At 41.2% G+C, this 18,304-nt stretch overlaps 1 protein-coding gene across 1 annotated transcript; it reads right to left on the minus strand.

Moving 5' to 3' along the window:
- Window positions 1–933: 933 nt before the first annotated feature.
- Window positions 934–7,404, minus strand: bcl6aa (BCL6A transcription repressor a). Its single transcript, XM_053429717.1, has 9 exons — window positions 7,323–7,404; window positions 5,278–5,449; window positions 4,950–5,171; window positions 3,901–4,866; window positions 3,355–3,536; window positions 3,083–3,250; window positions 2,828–2,958; window positions 2,414–2,551; window positions 934–2,300 (listed from the first exon to the last, which is right to left on the minus strand). The coding sequence occupies exons 1-9, from the start codon at window positions 7,351–7,353 to the stop codon at window positions 2,157–2,159; spliced, it is 2,154 nt and encodes a 717-aa protein (XP_053285692.1). The 5' UTR covers window positions 7,354–7,404; the 3' UTR covers window positions 934–2,156.
- Between the last annotated feature and the right edge of the window lie 10,900 nt (window positions 7,405–18,304).

Consider the following 18,304-nt stretch of genomic DNA (forward strand, 5'->3'; position numbering starts at 1 on the left):
TTAGTTACTAAAAGAAATGGTGCAAAGATCCAATTTTGAACCCAGTAAAGGCAAAACTTTGTTGTAATGATTATTTTGCATAAAACCAGCACTGTTGCTTATGACTGGGATTTTTTTTTTATGCCACTTCAAAATAAAAAGCTATTTTATTTACATTTTGACCAAGTCATTGGTTGGTCTTTATTTTCTGCAGCTTTTCCATTGATAGTTATAGTTTTGTTAAATACAATTATTGGGGGAGAGATGTATAACCTTGACATTGAATCTTTATTATCTTGAGATGGTATTTTATAAATCACTGCATTTATGGAAAATAGAGTAATTTTCCATGGCCTCTTTGTGTTAGTCATGACCAGCAATTATAGAGTCCATTTTAACCAATGTTCGCTACTGTTAAACTAACCATATTTACCATTTATCATGCTTTATTACATTTTTCTCACACAAAGAGCTGAAGGTGTAGATGTTTTGATGTGGCCTTCAGTCGCCCTCTTAAGCACTGTGTGATATATTACCAACAGCCCCTCAGTGTGAACACTAAAGTTGAGAAGTTGCTTCAGTATTTATGGCACTTTTTATGAGCAGGGAGACGAGCATGTGACACATTACCTGCGATCTGGGATTCAGTTATGGCCGCCGTGGAGGGGAATCAAGCTTTATAGGGGCTTTATTTTGCAGCATCTCTCTTTTTAGTTGCTATTTCCAATAAAATATAAAGTAAACTGTAATTTGAGAATACTGTTAAATAATTTCATGTTAAAATGATCCTCCAGCACTTTTCTGCAGGTCAGACTGGTTAAATGCTTGAGCTGTGTTAATGTTTATTGGGGAGTTGTATGTTATGCTCGATGTGATGTTCACTATTATGTTGCAATTTAATCAGGCGAAAGTCTGTATAACCGCTGTTATTTAACTAAAATGAAGAGGCCGCTCTTGTGTTAATACATAGAAATTCAATAACTTTATTTTACATTCATACATCTATAACATTGTACAATAATTTTAATGAAGCTTAAAAAAAAGAAAACTCAAAAACAAGTCCTGAAAATGTACAATGATGAATTTGCATGGTTTTTTTTACGATTGTGACAAGCATTTAAAAAGATATACACACACACACGTATACATATACACACACTCACACACACCCACACTGGGAACTAGGACCATTGGCGTCCTTGAGTTGTACCTTAATAGAGCTGGGGCTGAATGGGGGAGGAATTCAGTCACCATAGAGAAAGGCACATTGAATACACAGTGTATTTACAAACAAAAACCTTGACACGTACACAACTTTACTGTAGGAGCTAGAACAAAGACCAAAACTGTAAACCTTCACTTATTTAAAACAAATTGAACAAAAACAGAAGTCAGTCACATCTATACAAATGCATTGAAGCAAAATATTTTCTTGGTCGTAACAAAGCGGTACCTTGAAATGCATTTCAACACATAGATTGGCTCTGCCAGCAGAGAGCAATCCCACAGATATTATTACACAATATGTCACAATATTTATGCAGTTGCCCGCTTCCAGCACGCTGACAACTGGCAACAGTAAGAGAGTATCTCATGCATATCCTCATCAGACAGCAGCAGTCATCTGATATGTTTTAGACCAAATCCAATTATGTCAACGTCATGGTGACTTATTTTTTCCCTTTTGCACGAATATGGCAACTTGACATGGTGCAACATGTACGTACATCTACATAAAAATGTATAGACAACTCTATACAGCCGCAAATTCCATTATCTTAAAATATATGTACCACCCGTCAATCAAAATTTTCAATACTTCCAGAAAAGTAAGTTCTCTGATATAAAATAGTTTATTTTCAAAAAACAGATTGTTTACATTCCATCCTTCAACAAAATAAAGCTTTATATACGTACCTTCAAAGCTTAGAAACACTCCCAACATACATACATGTATATATATATTTATATCTATATAGAAACAATAAAGTGACTAAGATGCCATATGTGGCTCTACGTTCACATGTAGTGGAAACCCGTTTAGAGTGGCGTACACAGCCAATTTATTTGTCTAATGAACACAGTGTGGCACTACAATTTTGGATGATTGTACAAGTTGGGGTCTTTAAATGCCAAGGTCAAGATTGCCTCCAATGAAACTGTTCTCTTAATGTGGCTCAGCACGCCTTCGTCAAATCGGTGGGCATGTCAGCCGTGGACATACGATATTGGATCTTTGTGTTAGTGATGGCGCCGTGCTTCTGACGAAGATGCAGCCGGAGCTGACTCTTGTGGCGGAAGTGCAGGTTGCATTTCTCACACTGAAAAGAAGAGCAAGGCGACATTAATTAGTGGTTTGTTTATAGTTTTTCTGGTGGTTATGTTATTGTTAAATACTTTTTTAAATAAAGTGAAATATGTTATGTCAACCTACATGGTAGGGCTTTTCTCCCGTGTGTATACGAAGGTGGCTCTTCAGCGTCTGCAGGTGACGGAAGCGTGTTCCACAGATCTCACAGGGATATGGCTTCTCCCCTGTGTGGATCAACACATGGGCACGGAGATGAGCTACCTGTTTAAAAAAAAAAATCAATCAAATTATCATTATAATGAAAGCAACCCGAACAATTACTGGGGAATGTTTTTGAAAATCCATTTACGCCGGTTTCTGAAACTGCATATGCATTGGTATCCAATGTACAAAATACCCTTAAGCATGTTCTTTTCTGTAATTTTGAGCACTTCTGTAAAGCTGATAATAACCTGACCCACCCATAATTACAGGTCAGAGTTCAGTATTAGTGCTATTAGCACATACTCAGAGATTTTGATGAATCAGTGTTAATACCTGCACGAAACGAGCTCCGCACGTCTCACATTTGTATGGCTTCTCTCCTGAGTGGATGCGAGTGTGAGTCTTGAGGTTAGCTGGTCGGTTAAACTGAGCACCACAGATATTACAGCGATACGGCTTCTCTCCTGGAAGTAAGAAATCAAAGAAAACACTTAGGACTTCAGCGGCAGAATGAAAAAAACTTGAAAGTCAATAAACAAACATCTTAGATCAAGGAGTTTTATTCGAAAGGAGCATGTTTTAGTTTACCTGTGTGGACAGTCTTGTGGCTGGCAAGGTTGCCCTTATAGCGGAAAGCCGCCTGGCAGCGGTCACACTTGTATGGCTTGTCGCTGTGCACCTGAAGCATGTGTTGTTTCAGCGCCTCATCTTCCGCAAACTTGGAGTCACATTCGTTACAGAAGAAAGTACCGTTCTCTGATGGGGAGAAATCATAAACGTCAACTTCTAGCTCTAAATTGTATGAGATATCTTTTTTATTTTCGTTCGACACCAGCTTTTAAAATCTGTCGTAAACCCACCACAACTGGAGTCAGAGTATTCGGAGTGTAGTTCTGTCATGTCTTCTGCCAGACGGGAGCGAGAGGTGTTGGGGCAGACCTCCGAGTGCTGGGGGGGCTGGGCGCCACAGGAGGAGCAGTTCAAGCGGCTCAGGTAGTGAGGAGCGCGGCTGTCACCATTCCTCAGTGAGCCCTCAAGTGCACTACAGACAAAAGCAAAACAAAATACTTCAAGTCAGACGAAAGCAAATGTTTAAAAGAAGACGTTAAAAATACATTTAAAAAAAAAACGAGTCTGAGGTCATTCCAGAATAAAAGTTGCTAACCTCATCCAAGTGGAAATTGTAAAACCGAGAGCAGTGACACATTTTTTTTTTAAGGCTCATTCGAAATACTGGATTATGGAAAAAAAATATTATAATGTTAAGACAAAGAAACCTGGCTGTAAAATCCTCTGCTCATATAACATCTTTCTACATGACCTCAAAATCCTCCACATCATACATTAATTTTCTTGTACTTAAGCACATTGTGCGGTTTGTATTTAAAAACCAAAAAACGACTCACCTGTTGATGATGTTGTTCAGACGACTAGCCTGGGGCACGGGCGGATCCTCGCTGTGATTGTTGCTCTTGCTTATAGTTTGTGGGTCGAGGTTCTCCGAGTCACTGGGGTGGAGGTAGGGTTGCAGACCGAGGTGCTGAGGAGACCGAAGCCCAGGATCCCGCAGCCCCACCTCGTCTTCCTTAGCGCTCTGATTCATAACAATGAACTTGTACTTCTTCCAGTTCCGAGCTTTGGGGTCCTGCGTGCCTTGCGGGGCTTGCACTCCGGCGGCTTGGGAGAGTCCGGCGTTCTTGCTACTGCTGGACTCAGTTGGCGAGTTGGGCTGGCAGTCTGATTTGAGGGGGCTCTGAGGGCTGCTCATGAGGCTCTTGCGTCCAGCGGAGGAGATTCCCAGTGGATAGTGCTGATGGATCAGGTTTTCCTCTGCCTGAGGAGCGAGGTCTTTGCCGGAGTCTTTCTGGTGCTCGAGGTTTAACACAGGAAACATTCGCTTCCTTGTACCGAGACCGATAGACCTGCTGACCCCCTCATGGCTTTCCTTCCTTATCTCATTGTCTCTCGCTAACTCCCTGGAAGCGTAGGTGGTGGAGTGAATAATGCTGGAGGAGCTGCTGCCAACTGCCCTGGTGTATTCTGCCCTGATGGTGTTGGCGCTGTCATGTGGAGAACAATGCTTGTGGTGGATACTGCTCTTAGAGAGGTCTGCGAAAGCGTTTTTGGCATCAGTCAGCTTGCAGAGAGGGAAGGGGAATCCTGGCATGGGAAACTGCCCGTAGAGATGGTAGTTGCTGGGGGTGCTGACCCCGTTGAAGATGTTAGAGCTGTAGGGCCGTCCATCCCTAAACGGAGCTACACGGCTGTGCAAACTGTCAACCACATCATGGGGCCGGTATGCATGGACATCCTGAGGTAAAACCAAGGGACTGACCAAAAACTCATCTCTGGGCAGCTTGGCAGCTGGATCACTGTGATGACAACAACAAAGTTAAAAAACACGGAAAAACTTATGAAGGATTTATATGATTTCCGCTGGAATTTTTCAACAAACCTGGACTTGATGAATCGGTGGCAGGTGTCCACAACATGATCCATCTGCAAGTAGATGGCTGTGTTCATGATAGCCATGATCAGACTTTCCTTTAGTGTGAGACGGGAGGTGTACATAAACTCCAGCAGGATGGCGAAGCCCTCTGGGTCTACTTTGGGATCCAGACTGATTGCATTAAGGTTGCACTTGTGGGAGTCAGTAAAGATGGTGTAAAACAGCCCACTGTAATCATGAAAAACAAACAAAGAGTACAAAGATCAGTCACTTCTTTAAAGAGCAGCAGAAATATTGGCTTGTGTAACTCAACTTTAATAACACACACACACACCTGCAAGCCATGAGGACGGTCTTGTGTGCACGAAACTGCTGTCTGTTCACCAAAATCGTGACATCTGTGAGAATATCTCTGTTGCGCAGCCGATTCAGGTTGAGCAGAACATCACTTGCATGGCGTGTGAATTGTATGCAGCTGTCTGCTGCGCAAGCCATTTTGTCTAGTTCTGCAAAGAGAAAAAAGAAAGACGATTATTTCACATAAAAGTGCATAACGGCCTCCTGCTGTGCTGCAAATCACCCCTTTATTTAAGGTTGAAGTACAGGTAATCTTTAAGTACATTAACTGGGCTGAAATTATTTATGAGCCTTTTCTTTTATTAATGTGGCAGACTGAGCAGCAGGTGCAGCCTTCTCACCAGAAGGCGGCGCCATTTATTAGATAAACACAGTCTAGACGTTTAAATTTTTACCTCTGAAATAATTTCGTTCACTTTACTGTCTCTGGCAGGTTAATGTGACAATACAACAAATAAAGTTCATATATTTATCTGATTTAAAAAAGCAGTACGTTTAACCGACTGGAAAACAACAGTATCAATGATATATTTCTGTATTTAACTAAATACACAAAGCACTCTCTTTAAATAAATAGAACATATTTTTAGAATAAACTGTTTAACTGAGCATTCTTTAGATTCCATTGGTTGTATTCATCATGTGAATCTGAGCACCAGCGCTGCGCATCTCTCTGACTTGCATGTAGTGGAAAAAAGTTGAGTCCGTCTCTGCCTCAGTTTCACTTCAGTATAAACTGGAGATAAAATAACGGAGAGTAAAAAGTGGCAATCTGCGCTCTTAACTCCAAACTCATCTTATCATTAACAACAACTGCCAGACTTATCATTTTAACCGCGACATTTTTTATTATTATGATAAAATGAACCCGGCGCAGCTGAAAATCAAAACACAAGCATCACTTTCTCCTGGTTTGTTTTAATACGAGCTGTTGTAGTGAAGCCCAGCAGCGCTTTCTCTCTTACGATGCATTTCTATGTTATAATGCATTTCCTGCTCATTTACTTTGAATGAGTGAAAAACTAATATTTCATTAACTCCATCGGGCCGGACAGCATTTTGAGCATCTTTAACGCAATGCCAACACTCGAGACTGTAACTGGACACGTCCGAGAATAGAAACAGGGCAGAGAGCAGACTAAATATACTGACATCCTCCTTATCAGAGGCAGGTAAATAATGCCAACAAGCTAGGTAAACAAAAATAACGACGTTTACAGAAGATGTGGCCAGATACAGCAGCATCCCACACTTTTATCAGGATCACAATAAGATCCTCGGCACATGTGAGGTATCTGCTCCCATGCTGAGGTCCTGAGGAGCAGCTCCGATGTGAACCTGTCAGTTCGGGACCGAGACCCTAACTCTGCTCTGTCGGTAGTTTGCTCTCGGTTCACACTGGAAACACTAAGTTGGTGCAGCGTCCTGTCTGTCGCCTCAGCCGCGGAAACAAACACACATAACGACACTAATGTTTCCGCCTCAGCGTAACAGGAACATCAGGGCTTGTTCGGCGCAGTTTGGATTCCTGCGCTCCACTGAATCATATGACGGCCGCTGAGTGGAAACCCAGCGGGGCCGCGGCTGACACGCTGCCGACAAACTTGAGCGTGACAGCCCGAGCGCAGGGTGACACTTGACCGAACACAGGTCGCTCTAAAGCAGAGTTCGCAGAGGCTCACTCTGACAAACACATCCACCTAACACTCATTTCCCCCCCACCACCACCATGTGCTACGAGTCTAGCCCGGGCGTTATGACAGCGCAGCTACATGACTGTGCGGAGCGGCCGCGGCGGGAGGCGGCTCCCTCGCCTCCGCGGCTCCCGCAGCGCAGCGCCGGGGCGAGCCGGAGGATGCTGCCTGTCACCGCTCTAGAGTTTCAAGCCCCACAACACAAACCCACTGAACACTTGACTAAACAGTGCACACACGGACAACAGAGCCTATGTCTAACACAGCGGCACACAGCACAGAAACACTTCGCGCCAAATTAGAAGAAAAAAGGAATTTAAAAAATCACCTGGTAGCGCTTTCCTAGAAACTTGTTGCATCACCACTTCTAAGAACCCCAGTTCTAAGAATCACAAGAGCTCAATTCTCGGAATTTGAGCCCGGGACCGTACCACTTTCTCGGGGCAGGGGAGAGACGTTTTTTTCCCCCGTGGTGAAAACAACTACTTTCCAGAGCAGCTATCCCAACCAGAATGGTGCGTAGTGATTGTGACAGAAAATAAAACGCTATCAAAATGTTAAAATGAGTCCAAAACGATATTTATATTAAAAAATAACGCAGGAAATCGTTTCAGAGTTACACAACCCCCCTTTACTTTTGGTTTAACCCGCCGTCGCAGGGACGTCAGGGGGGCGACGTCAGCGGGCTGGTGCAAGCCCCGCCCCCAGATTCTCAGAACTAATTTATATTCTATGACTGGAGCTGAACGGCGCGTCGGTGCCTCCCGTCACATTGCACACTCAGAGCCACAGCTGCATTAGTGCGGGCCAGCCTGATGTGACTGACTTCTCTTTTCCACATCAGACATTTTATTTTATTTTTGTAGCCAGATTTCCTGCCATCATAAATGGAGAGAGGGACACAGACAGAGAGAGAGAGAGAGAGAGAGCTGCGAGTCACCACGGGGTTTGTTGACAAAGGAAAGTTTCACAGATTTGTATTATGAGCTATAGTTGAGCGTGTTCCATGCGGAATGTGATCGTTGCTTTGAAGCTCAGTGGGCGCGTGGCAGCGTGGTGCGCCTGTTTGTGTTCCTCTGCGCTCTCACACCTATGCACACGCACAGATGTTATTGCGAGCGAGCTGCTGCGTGACAGGCACTTGGATCGAACAGAGATTTACGCTCGTCGCAGATGCGATCGGCCGCGCGTTAACTCAGCGATGACTTGTTGCATGGAAGCGAGGCATCACCAATGTGGACGCACGACGCCAGCGGTTGCGTGTTTCACGCACAACCCGCGTGTGAGATGTTTGCTGTGTTAATGCTTTAAACGCTAGGAGAGCTTCACTGTGCAGTGTGATGTCCGGGTCAGTGGTTTATCCTCACTTTAGTCTGACTTCAGCCTCTTGCTACGTGGAAAGCTCGCTCTCACTAGAAAATGTTTCCTCCTTCCACACTGTTTATTTTTTTAATTAACTGTAATTACTTGAAAGCAGGGGAGGCCAGTGGATTTGTCCACGTTAGTTGATGTGCACACTTTCAACTAACAGTAAAAAAAATAAATACTCCTTGCTATGCAAAATAAAAGATTCCTGGAAGACTATTTGAATGCATTGCTGTGATTTTGTTTGTTTGTGCTTCCATCTGATGTAAGGCATTTGGACTCCCTGTTGCATAATTTCTCAGAGTTGGGCCAAAGTAAACTTAAAGTGCTTCTACGTCTCAGCCTGCTAGTGTTGTCTTTTACTTGTGAGGCATTTGCACAAATTATGGCATCAGCGAGAAGTTGAACCATGTAGATAGATTCATCAGAGACCTGGTCTGTATTTACTCCTCCTTTACCAGATCATTCTCTGCTTAAGATGCTATAGCTTCCAGGATGTATAGGGCAGTTTGTATTCGGGCACACGTTCAGATTGTCTCTGACTCACCTTGGAAACTTTGTTTGCACTGATTCCAAAGTGCGGATTCTCCATCTTTTCTCATCCCGTTCACTCCATGGCACAGGAGGAGCATTTGCTGTGCTGAGAAGGAAGTATGAAAAGAAAATGATCACACAATATTGTAGGCTGCATTATAAAATTGAGTCAATTAATAAAACACTCCCTTTAAAATATATCCTTCATTTTTATTAGTTTTAATATTATAAACAGAATCCTGTAATTTCCAAATACTTCGAATTCTCTTGTATTTTATTAATTAGGTATAGATGATGATAAAGTGGATGCAAAGCATCAATTAGATGTTTGAATAATTAAGTTGATATTTACAAATGATAAGATCCATTAGCTCCATTCTGGTCAATGTTAATAATGTCCGTGACTAATAAAGAGCATATACCATGTTTGAGCAGACAGCCTTGCTTTGTGAATTTTTATTTTATTTTGAAAGGTTATGCCCATTAAGACCTTTTAAACCTTGATCTTCCTGTACAACTCCAAATTATCTCATTTGGTTTTACACATGTAAGGATAAAATATATCTGTTAAATTATCCAAGCTTAATACTTTCATGCTGCCTTTACAGTCAAATTAAGTTATTTCTCCAATTTTTTTAACGAGATATAAAAATATTCATTGAAACCACTCTCATTACACACTACTTATTACCTGTCTTTAAAGTGGGACATTTAAGTTTTCAGTTATATTTGGCTTTCACAAAATATTTTACATTCCAAATGAATCAGAGGCAGCTCCTGCCTTTTCTTCTCTTTTCTTATTTAACCCTTAGTGCGACAACACACTCCACCATAACATAAGTGACATTTCCCTGTGGATCGCCCGAGCATCCGCCCATCTGGATCCGGCATCCCACTAAAACACTCCAGGTGTTCACAAACCATCGGGGAGACAAGTCTCCAAAATAATTAAGACACACGCTTTTACCGCAATCTCCGATTCAGCACTGCCAAATAAAGACTATCTTGAGTTCCAAACAAAGAGCAGCGTCAACTTTATTTCAATCCACTTGGGGGATGTTTAAGGCACTCCAGCACCGTTATGCATAATGCACGGCCATAAACCATCCAGGAGTTAAGAGGGAGATGGGTAATTTACCAAGGCCTCATGCTGTGCCCAGCTATAGAAGGATGAGATAATTACAGCAAATCCTTGGCAACTTTTAGTCAACCAATTCCTAGCAAAAATAAATGACCCACTTACAGGGGACAGAGAGAGAGTGCAGGGGTAGCAGATCAATACGGCCCCGTCTAAACTGATGGGGAAACACTGTCACATTATGAGCTGTGTATCGGTTAATCCTGGATCTCCGTTCAGGCTGTATAATTAAACAACGGGTCACAACATTACGGTCTTGGTCTCTTTGTCTGAGTGGCAAGCTGTTCAGAAACAATCACAGCCGAAGCGAGCTGTGACGGTAATTCAAGACTGCCCGGCCGGTAACAGCTGCACATTAAAAAAGAATCTTGTACATTTTTGACACAGTGTGAAACATCTCTAAGCCGTATCATTGCCTACACTCGGTGCACGATAGGTCATTGAATAGAAATGCCCACTGACAAAAGCCCGAGGCCCGGAGGTTGCCTCACTTTTTTTTTTCATAAACTGCACACTTTTGTCTCGTTTCACAGCAAATTTCTGCCAACTTCAGTGTTCATTGTCAGCAAAGATGTGAGTGTGGAGTTTTGTTCCGAGAGGCATGATGCAACCAAGCTGTAACACCAAACAGATAATGCTGTTAGCTACAGAGGCCTTTTTAGTTCCTTTCTTTAAAAGAATTTCTTTTTATATTGTTAAGTTTCACTTTTTTAACTCCATGCATTCCAGAAGCATTTTTTTCAGCAAAGTTGCCTTTTTTCAAGCACCATCACAAATGCAGGTCTGAATTGCAGCACAGTTATTGTGTGTCAGTAAAAAAAAAGATTTGTTCATCCAATCTGCCTTCATGTATTTATACGTTTCCCTTGATCATCAGTTTGAAGAGATCATTAAAAACATACAGTGTGATATGCATCATTTATAATGCCTGTTAAACAATATGATGTTTGATAAAGATGCAGTGAAAAATACAATGATGATACTTCAAAAGATTTTCTGTGCAGGTAGTGATGAGCACACTTTACTCAGATGTTTGTCTCCTGCTTTTTAAATTATCAGACAAATAGGCAAGTTGTATTCTGACATGAAATCTCGGAACAACGCTGCCATGTGTCTCCGCATTCACAAACACACACACATACACACACACACACACACACGGTTAAAATTCAGCTCTCATCACACTTGACAAGGTTAAACATACGGAGATTAACAGTGGTATCAAATAATAGAGATAAAAAGGTAAAAGGATTTCATTTATATATATATATAAAATCCAGTGTAAGTGCAGAGACTCATGGCAGCATGTTGCATGATTTTAGGTGGATATCATTTTTACATCATTATTTATCTGACTTTGTTGTGTTGTTGTTCCTCTTCCTTACTTTTCTGTTCTATTTAATTGCATTTTAGACTTACAACAACCAAACAAGGGTTTCAGCTTTAGTGGTGGATAACTCGGCTCCCTGGGCATTTCAATGTGTTGTCTAACACTGTTTTTATTCTGATTTATCAGTTATTTCGAAAAGTAAAACACAACCTACACATCACAAGCAGTGTTTGAGTAAGTTTTCCTGCAGTGCGCCTGTGTGGATAACCTTGAGTTCACCAGCTTGAATGTGTAAGCTCCATGCTAAGGTTGTAGTCAGAGCAGAGGCGTGTCAGTGGACCAGAATTCCAATTTAGCCAAATCAAAGCATGTAGATTCAGGACTTTCCACGCAGCCTGCCGAGTCCAAGATGATGGAATTTTCCACGCATACCAGAAACAGTCCCTCGCCAGCATGCTATCAGCTGTATGACGGGTCAGTTACTTCCACAAAACATTCGTGCAGTATATTCCAAGTGCATGGTAAAAGCAAACAATCCTTAAAAACCATTATAATCTCAATGATATATTCTGTCATCTGTCACAGAGGCAGGACTCCCAAAGAGCACAGGAGCAGGAGTTGTTAAAAATTGGGACGACTTCTGCACAGATTGTTTTTGAAAGCCCCGTTATGTGTCACTTCATAGATTCAGTTTAGTATTTTAACAGAGGTATCGACCGCCTGACATATAGCGTTTAGAGCAGGGAATCAAACCATGGACAAGTGGGACTTATCTATTTTCCACCACTTTCAATAATGATCCAATAAGAATCATCATCTGGTCATGTGTCATGAATGTTATGAGGCTCCTTCCTATTACAGATTACAGACATGCATTCTCCTGCTTACAAATGTACCTATGGCAGTGATTCCCAATAAGGGGGGATTTGTTCCCCAGGGGGTGCTAACTGTTGTTTACAAGCTAGCAGGTAAAGTTGGAATCATTAGCAAAAATAATTAATTCATGAATGATTTCAATAGTTTGCTTAAAGAGGAAAAACATTTTAAAGCCAAAAGTAATTGATAAACAGGTGAAATAGTTATCATAAAAACAATGTTTAAATAGTTCAAAGTAACACAAAAACAATAAACTACAGACTCTATACATTATAAACAGCTGAAAAAGATGTCCAACAGTAGCCAACTGGATGAGTAGCTGATGTATAATGTTATCTTAAAGTTCAGTTTAATCCTTTAAAAATAATTTGCTAAAATCAAACGATATACACGAAATAATTTATACAGATTATATTGTAAAATTTAAAATAAATTAAATTGACACAAGACATTTTTTGCTTTGACTTGTCATTAATATGTAAATGTTGATTGCAAAATACATTCACTAATAAATAACAACACTGTCTGTGTTTATATGGTACCATATAAGTCTTGCAATCTCTATGTTAGCTGTCTGTCACCTAGTACAACAAATATTTTATGCGAAAAAAGTGATGGCTTTATTTACCACACAAAAAAGTGTGTTTTTTACTGTATAAACCAAAATAGAAAAGAATGAAACTCAGTCTCAGTGGGGTAGTGTCCAGTCCAAACCCAGTGATCCCAGTCCTAGAGGACACAATCCAAATGAAAGGCACACAGAGCAAGGAGACCCTTTAAGGATTGGGCCCACCAATGTGGTGTCCCTTTTTCCTGATGGCTCTCATGACCAGTCAGACTATGAAGAGAGCTCTAGGAAGTGAGAGGGTTCAAAACCTTGGAAATGACTTCTACTGGATCAGTAACTTATTAATACGACCAGGTGTTTTACTCTGCCTTCATAATGGAGAACTGGGTTTCTAGGTGGCCATGTTGTCATCCGGTCTTTGAGAAAACGATGCCAAAAGGGATGTCACTGGGAAATGCATATAAAGTGAAATCAGCCCATGAATTTCATAGAGATAGTGACTATATCAGACAAAAACGATGGGAGGAAACTGTGTCAAATGTAAAATCTCTGATTAGATGCTAAACGTGTGCTCCAGCTCACAGTGTTACTGGACATATATTCTGTCTTCATAAGAAGTCGTGTTCATGAGAGCAGATTGATGATTTTTCCTTGTGTCAGCAACAGTGCACGCAAAAAATAGGAATAGTTAAATAATGGATTAAAATTTAATTTAAGAACGTATTCAGCTTGACAGACTTATTTCCTTAGCATTACGTTTTATAAGGTTAAGTATTCCCAAGTCAGGAGGGAAACACAAACACAGTGACATCCAATGATTATAAGTGTCTCTTGTTAGCAATGATAACATAAACAGAGCGAGCCAAAGCAGTGCATATAACCCGTGAAGATGTAATTTCAACTTGGCTCTGTTTAGGCAATAGAAGTAACATTTCTGCTGTATTTCCACTGTACCGCTGAAATCTTCCATTAACAACAAGTGTGTGGTGGTGATAAAGATCAAGACCCTAAGTAGTTGGACAAGTTTTAAATCTTTGTTTTGTATAATATACCCTACTGTCCGGATTGTTCACATCCCCTAATCTGTAGCATTCTTCACATAGAAGAAAAAAGTAAAGACAAATGTCCACTGTAGAAATCAACTACCACTGCAGTGTTTTCTTTATTGGGGACTGAACCATTCTCCTCTCTTTGTTGCCTTTGCTCTCTTTCATGCCAAGGCCCAGGTTTACGTTTAACAAATTCTCCCATGTTGCACTGCTCCCATTTCCAGGTCAGAGTAGCTGCCTACATCATGATGCCAACTGCTGATACTGGTTTACGGGGCTGGTTAAACAGGAACTACACACAACTAGCTCCAGGGCACGCTTCAGCAAGAACCACACACAAAGTAGCAACAGGGCTCATCCACCACTTTAGCTGTTTGTCTCCATTGCTGTGTTTCAAAAATATCCTATAATGTGGATGTTATTATGGATAAAGCATTGTAACATTTCTCATTATATACATATATATATATATATATATATATATATAAAACTTCCCCACATAAACATGAGAGGTAACTGCAGCTACAGTCTAAACGTGTAACTTAAAAAAACACTCCAGATGAGCTTCCCAAATTTGATTTCAATACGAGGAATCTGGCATTCGCCCTCATATAATGGTGAACATTGCATTGGCCTCAAACCTTCATAGCCTCCATTAGTATATAGGTGTATTTTATTTTCAGCTTATTTTGTTCTCCTCCAGCCAAAGCAGTAAACGGATTTTAAAGCCAACATGGAAACATGGGATTGGCCTGGATGAAAGCAATCCTACAAGCTGCAGAAGTCAACCGCTTAAAAAAAAAAAATGAATTAAAAAATAGTTAATTCCATCATATCAAGGCAAATATAGGCATAATGCATTTAATACACTCTGTATTCAATTTGTGAATTTGCATGCAAAGAACACTTTTTTTTATCAATTCTGTATTTAAAATTTTTCTAGAATGCTTTTCCAAATTTCTTATTTCTTTTCCAATGACATGATGATATGTCCTTTATCTCTTGAATATTTAAACTAGCTTGTCAGAGCCTACATCCTTATTCCATTTCACTCATGAGGTCAGACAGATCTCTCTTCTCCTGAATTCTGGAAAGCCTCCCACTCTTTGTGTTGGGACCCTGGATGCTCGAAGCAAATCAACATCTATAACCATCAGGCCTCATTCATCTGCATTTATGCAAGTTTGAAATGAGGAAATTAACATATTTTTGACTGCGATTTATTCTTGAAAAATATGTCGTACTCAACAGCTTCTGTATTCCTCGGTGCTGACAGCCCAGGAAATACCAGGTGGAACTGCTGAAGCGCGAGAGCAGCGTGACACCTCTGTGCTCAACACATTCACATGTTTGTTAACTGGTCCACATCACACAAACACTGTCATGCATTTCTCATATTATCACATATATATATATATATATATATATATATATATATATATATAAGGATGTTGTGTTCGGCTTATATCCTGCTGCTTGAATCGTTTTTAGAAGATGTTCAACACAGGTTCACCCCAACTACTGACCCTTGTTTTCAATGGCTGTCATGTGGAAGAAATTTACTAAACTAATTTACATTAGAATCAAAGGTGAATCACAAAGCTCTTGTACATTTGCTCAGATCAGATCCTGCCTGGTGTGAAATGCCTGTTTTACATTTTTACATATTTAAGATAACCCTGCAAGGACATAATTAATTTGCTTATCAGATGTCAGTTGCTCTTATCGCGGTCTGTGTCTACTGTATATCCTTTCATGTTGCTTTGCATGCATGTTGTGTCTGAGCAAGTGAATCTGCAGCGCATGGATTTGATCTGAGAGATTAGCTAACCATCATGAAAGCAGTATGGAAATGTTGGGATTTATCGTTGGCTGCAGCTCAGGTGTGAACGAGTTCATGATCCTGGCCTTTGTGAGAAGGTGTTGGTTACTGGGGGTGTGTGGTGCTGAGGTTCCCCATGCTCCTGTAGTCTTCTTTGTAATAAGAAGGTAAATTGATTGCTTTCGTCAAATTTCAGCAGTGAAATGACATGTACTGTCGATGCATGTCTTTTCATTCACTTTGCTCTTCTCTCGAGAAGAAAGTAAATTCCCCTGATAATAACACAAAACAAATATGCTAGTGTTGGATAAACCTATATGACATATTTCTAGAAACTGATCAAGCTCAGTTTTTAAAACGTTTTTACAAAGCACCTAATCGCATAATAAAAAGCAGTTTTTCTTGGGATTCCAAAGCCACATAAAATATTGTGTCAAGTTCATTAAAAATAATTTTAAAAGAACGGTTTGTTTAGCCCTTCTATCATTTATTTAAGATATTTTCATTGTTCAAGACATTTAACATGTCCTGTTCAGAAACAGAAAGAAGAAGTCTTACCTTTTTTCTGCTGGAAGGAGTGAGGCATGACGGGAATCAGGTGGCGGTGCTGAAACTTGAATTCAAAGCTGTGAGCCCGGTTGTGGATGTTAAAGGACCTCCTCTCACAGTCTCCTCAGTGAAGCCAGTCACTGAGATCACTCAACTTTGCCACCAGGCGCTCCAGAGCTCAGGATAAACAAAACAGCTGTTTTTACCGGAGTGTTAGTTGTCTGGGAAGAAGCTGGATGATCCCGGATGCTGAGTGTGACGGATGCCGAAGCCTCTCCCAGAGTGGCGGCTAAAGCTTGGAGGGATGAAGCTGTCTCCGTTGAATCTGTGTATTCTCGCGGTGGTGCAGCAGCTCTGGCGAAGCCTCGTGTCTGTCGTTGTTCAGCAGGATGGGGAACGCTTCTGGAAAGGCAGGCACGGCAGCACGGCTGAAGTGAGTCGAGTCGACTGAGCACGCTTCATGTCAGCGAAATGGTCCACAGGGCATCTCTGGTTCTCAGAGCTGATAGGCCGTCTGCACTCTAGCATTCATTGATTGTAGCACTCGGTCGCTCCACTTTTCCATGAATCCTAAAACCGTGAGGCAGCCAGGAGTTTTGGAGGAGAAAAAAAAATGAGATTAAACGGCCCGTAAAAATAATCCCAGTTTTTCTATATATAATTCATTTGAATGAAGAGTCTAAAATCCCATTAAGCCACAGGAGCACAAACCATAGACTCGCAGTGCCTTTAGCATGGAGAAACTCTTGGAGCTCAGGCCATCTGCCAGATCAGCCTTTCATATACGGCAATGACACATTGTTTTCTAAACAGAGCTTTTATACAACAAACATTTCAGTGTCCTAGAGCATTAATCTACCTAAGCTTATCTCAATCCATGGAACTAGATATTGCTCTTTATAACTTGTCTAGTGGAGGGGGTGTTATTACATCACACCAGCTGTCACTTCAACCTGCCACAGCCAATAGGAAGGTCACTACTGTGGCTGCCGGAGACAAAATTAGGGAGGAAAATCCTGAAAACTGTGGCGCAATATTTAGTGACATCAATGTCAAAATGTTTTTTTGTGACATTGTCCACTGTTTAAGGTGCAGCTGCATGTCATGAATGTAATTTTTTTTAAATTTTTGCTGGGGAAAAAACTCCCAATATTCCTCCAGCGATAAACCTCATTCCTGTACATGACTCCACTGTGTTAATGCAAAAGCAATTTGCCGAATGCACATGTATCAGTGTTTTTTTTTTTATCGTACTTGACACCTGATGTTGAACTCAGATTAAGTGAATACACATGCTGTCTGTGCAGATAAGCTCACCTCAGCGGGTAAGAACTCCCAAAGCTCTCACAATTAACAGCATTACAAGCTGCACAGCATTACTCTGTTAGCACTGTGTTGGTTATAAGTGCTGTCAACATTACAGAAAAATGAAATATGCATGCGTCAGAGTGTGCACTTATACAAGAAGAATTAAACATTAGAGGGGGAAAAAAAGATATATTGGTGTTTGACAGATCTGTCTATGCACAGTATGTTCATCGCAGCCACGGGATAATCCATTGGATGAGTGGACTAATATTCAGCCAATCCTACTAATGCCAAATTAGTCCAACACATTTCCATCATATTTCCGAATAAAGCAGCCCCTAACAATCTGAGCTCTCGGGATACTGAGGGCAAATGACCGGTGAGCCCTCAGATCCCTGTGATCCCGGGATAAACTTCTCATGAAGCAGCTTAAATCTCTGAACTGACACACAAATGAAAGCCAACAACAGGTCACATCGCCACAGAGGGAAACTTTGATTACTGCACTGTCCTCTTTCTGTCACCGGCAGAGGCAGAAGGAACCTGGACACTGCCTAATATAAATAACAATAAAGACCTCAGGACAGACTGGGGTCCAAGTGGTTGACCCCCCTCCATCTCCTCCCCTCCTCTCCTAGTCTCTGAGGCTTATAAGAGGAGGGCTTCTGTGCAGCAGTGTATGAGTGACCTTAATCATCAGAGGGATATTTGGGTTTTATTCCCCAGCGATGTGATGCATGCGGTCACCACTGTGTTAGACTGGCAGGCATA

Source organism: Pleuronectes platessa, chromosome 9 (assembly GCF_947347685.1).
Source record: "Pleuronectes platessa chromosome 9, fPlePla1.1, whole genome shotgun sequence".
NCBI lineage: Eukaryota > Metazoa > Chordata > Actinopteri > Pleuronectiformes > Pleuronectidae > Pleuronectes > Pleuronectes platessa.

Excerpts from the sequence above, each read along its gene's own strand:
- bcl6aa (XM_053429717.1), bottom strand. The coding sequence starts at position 7,353 with ATGCAACAAGTTTCTAGGAAAGCGCTACCAG. Across the intron at positions 3,251-3,354 it reads ATACTCTGACTCCAGTTGTG|AGAACGGTACTTTCTTCTGT; the intron begins GTGGGTTTACGA and ends TCTCCCCATCAG. Across the intron at positions 2,552-2,827 it reads GCGGAGCTCGTTTCGTGCAG|GTAGCTCATCTCCGTGCCCA; the intron begins GTATTAACACTG and ends TTTTTTAAACAG.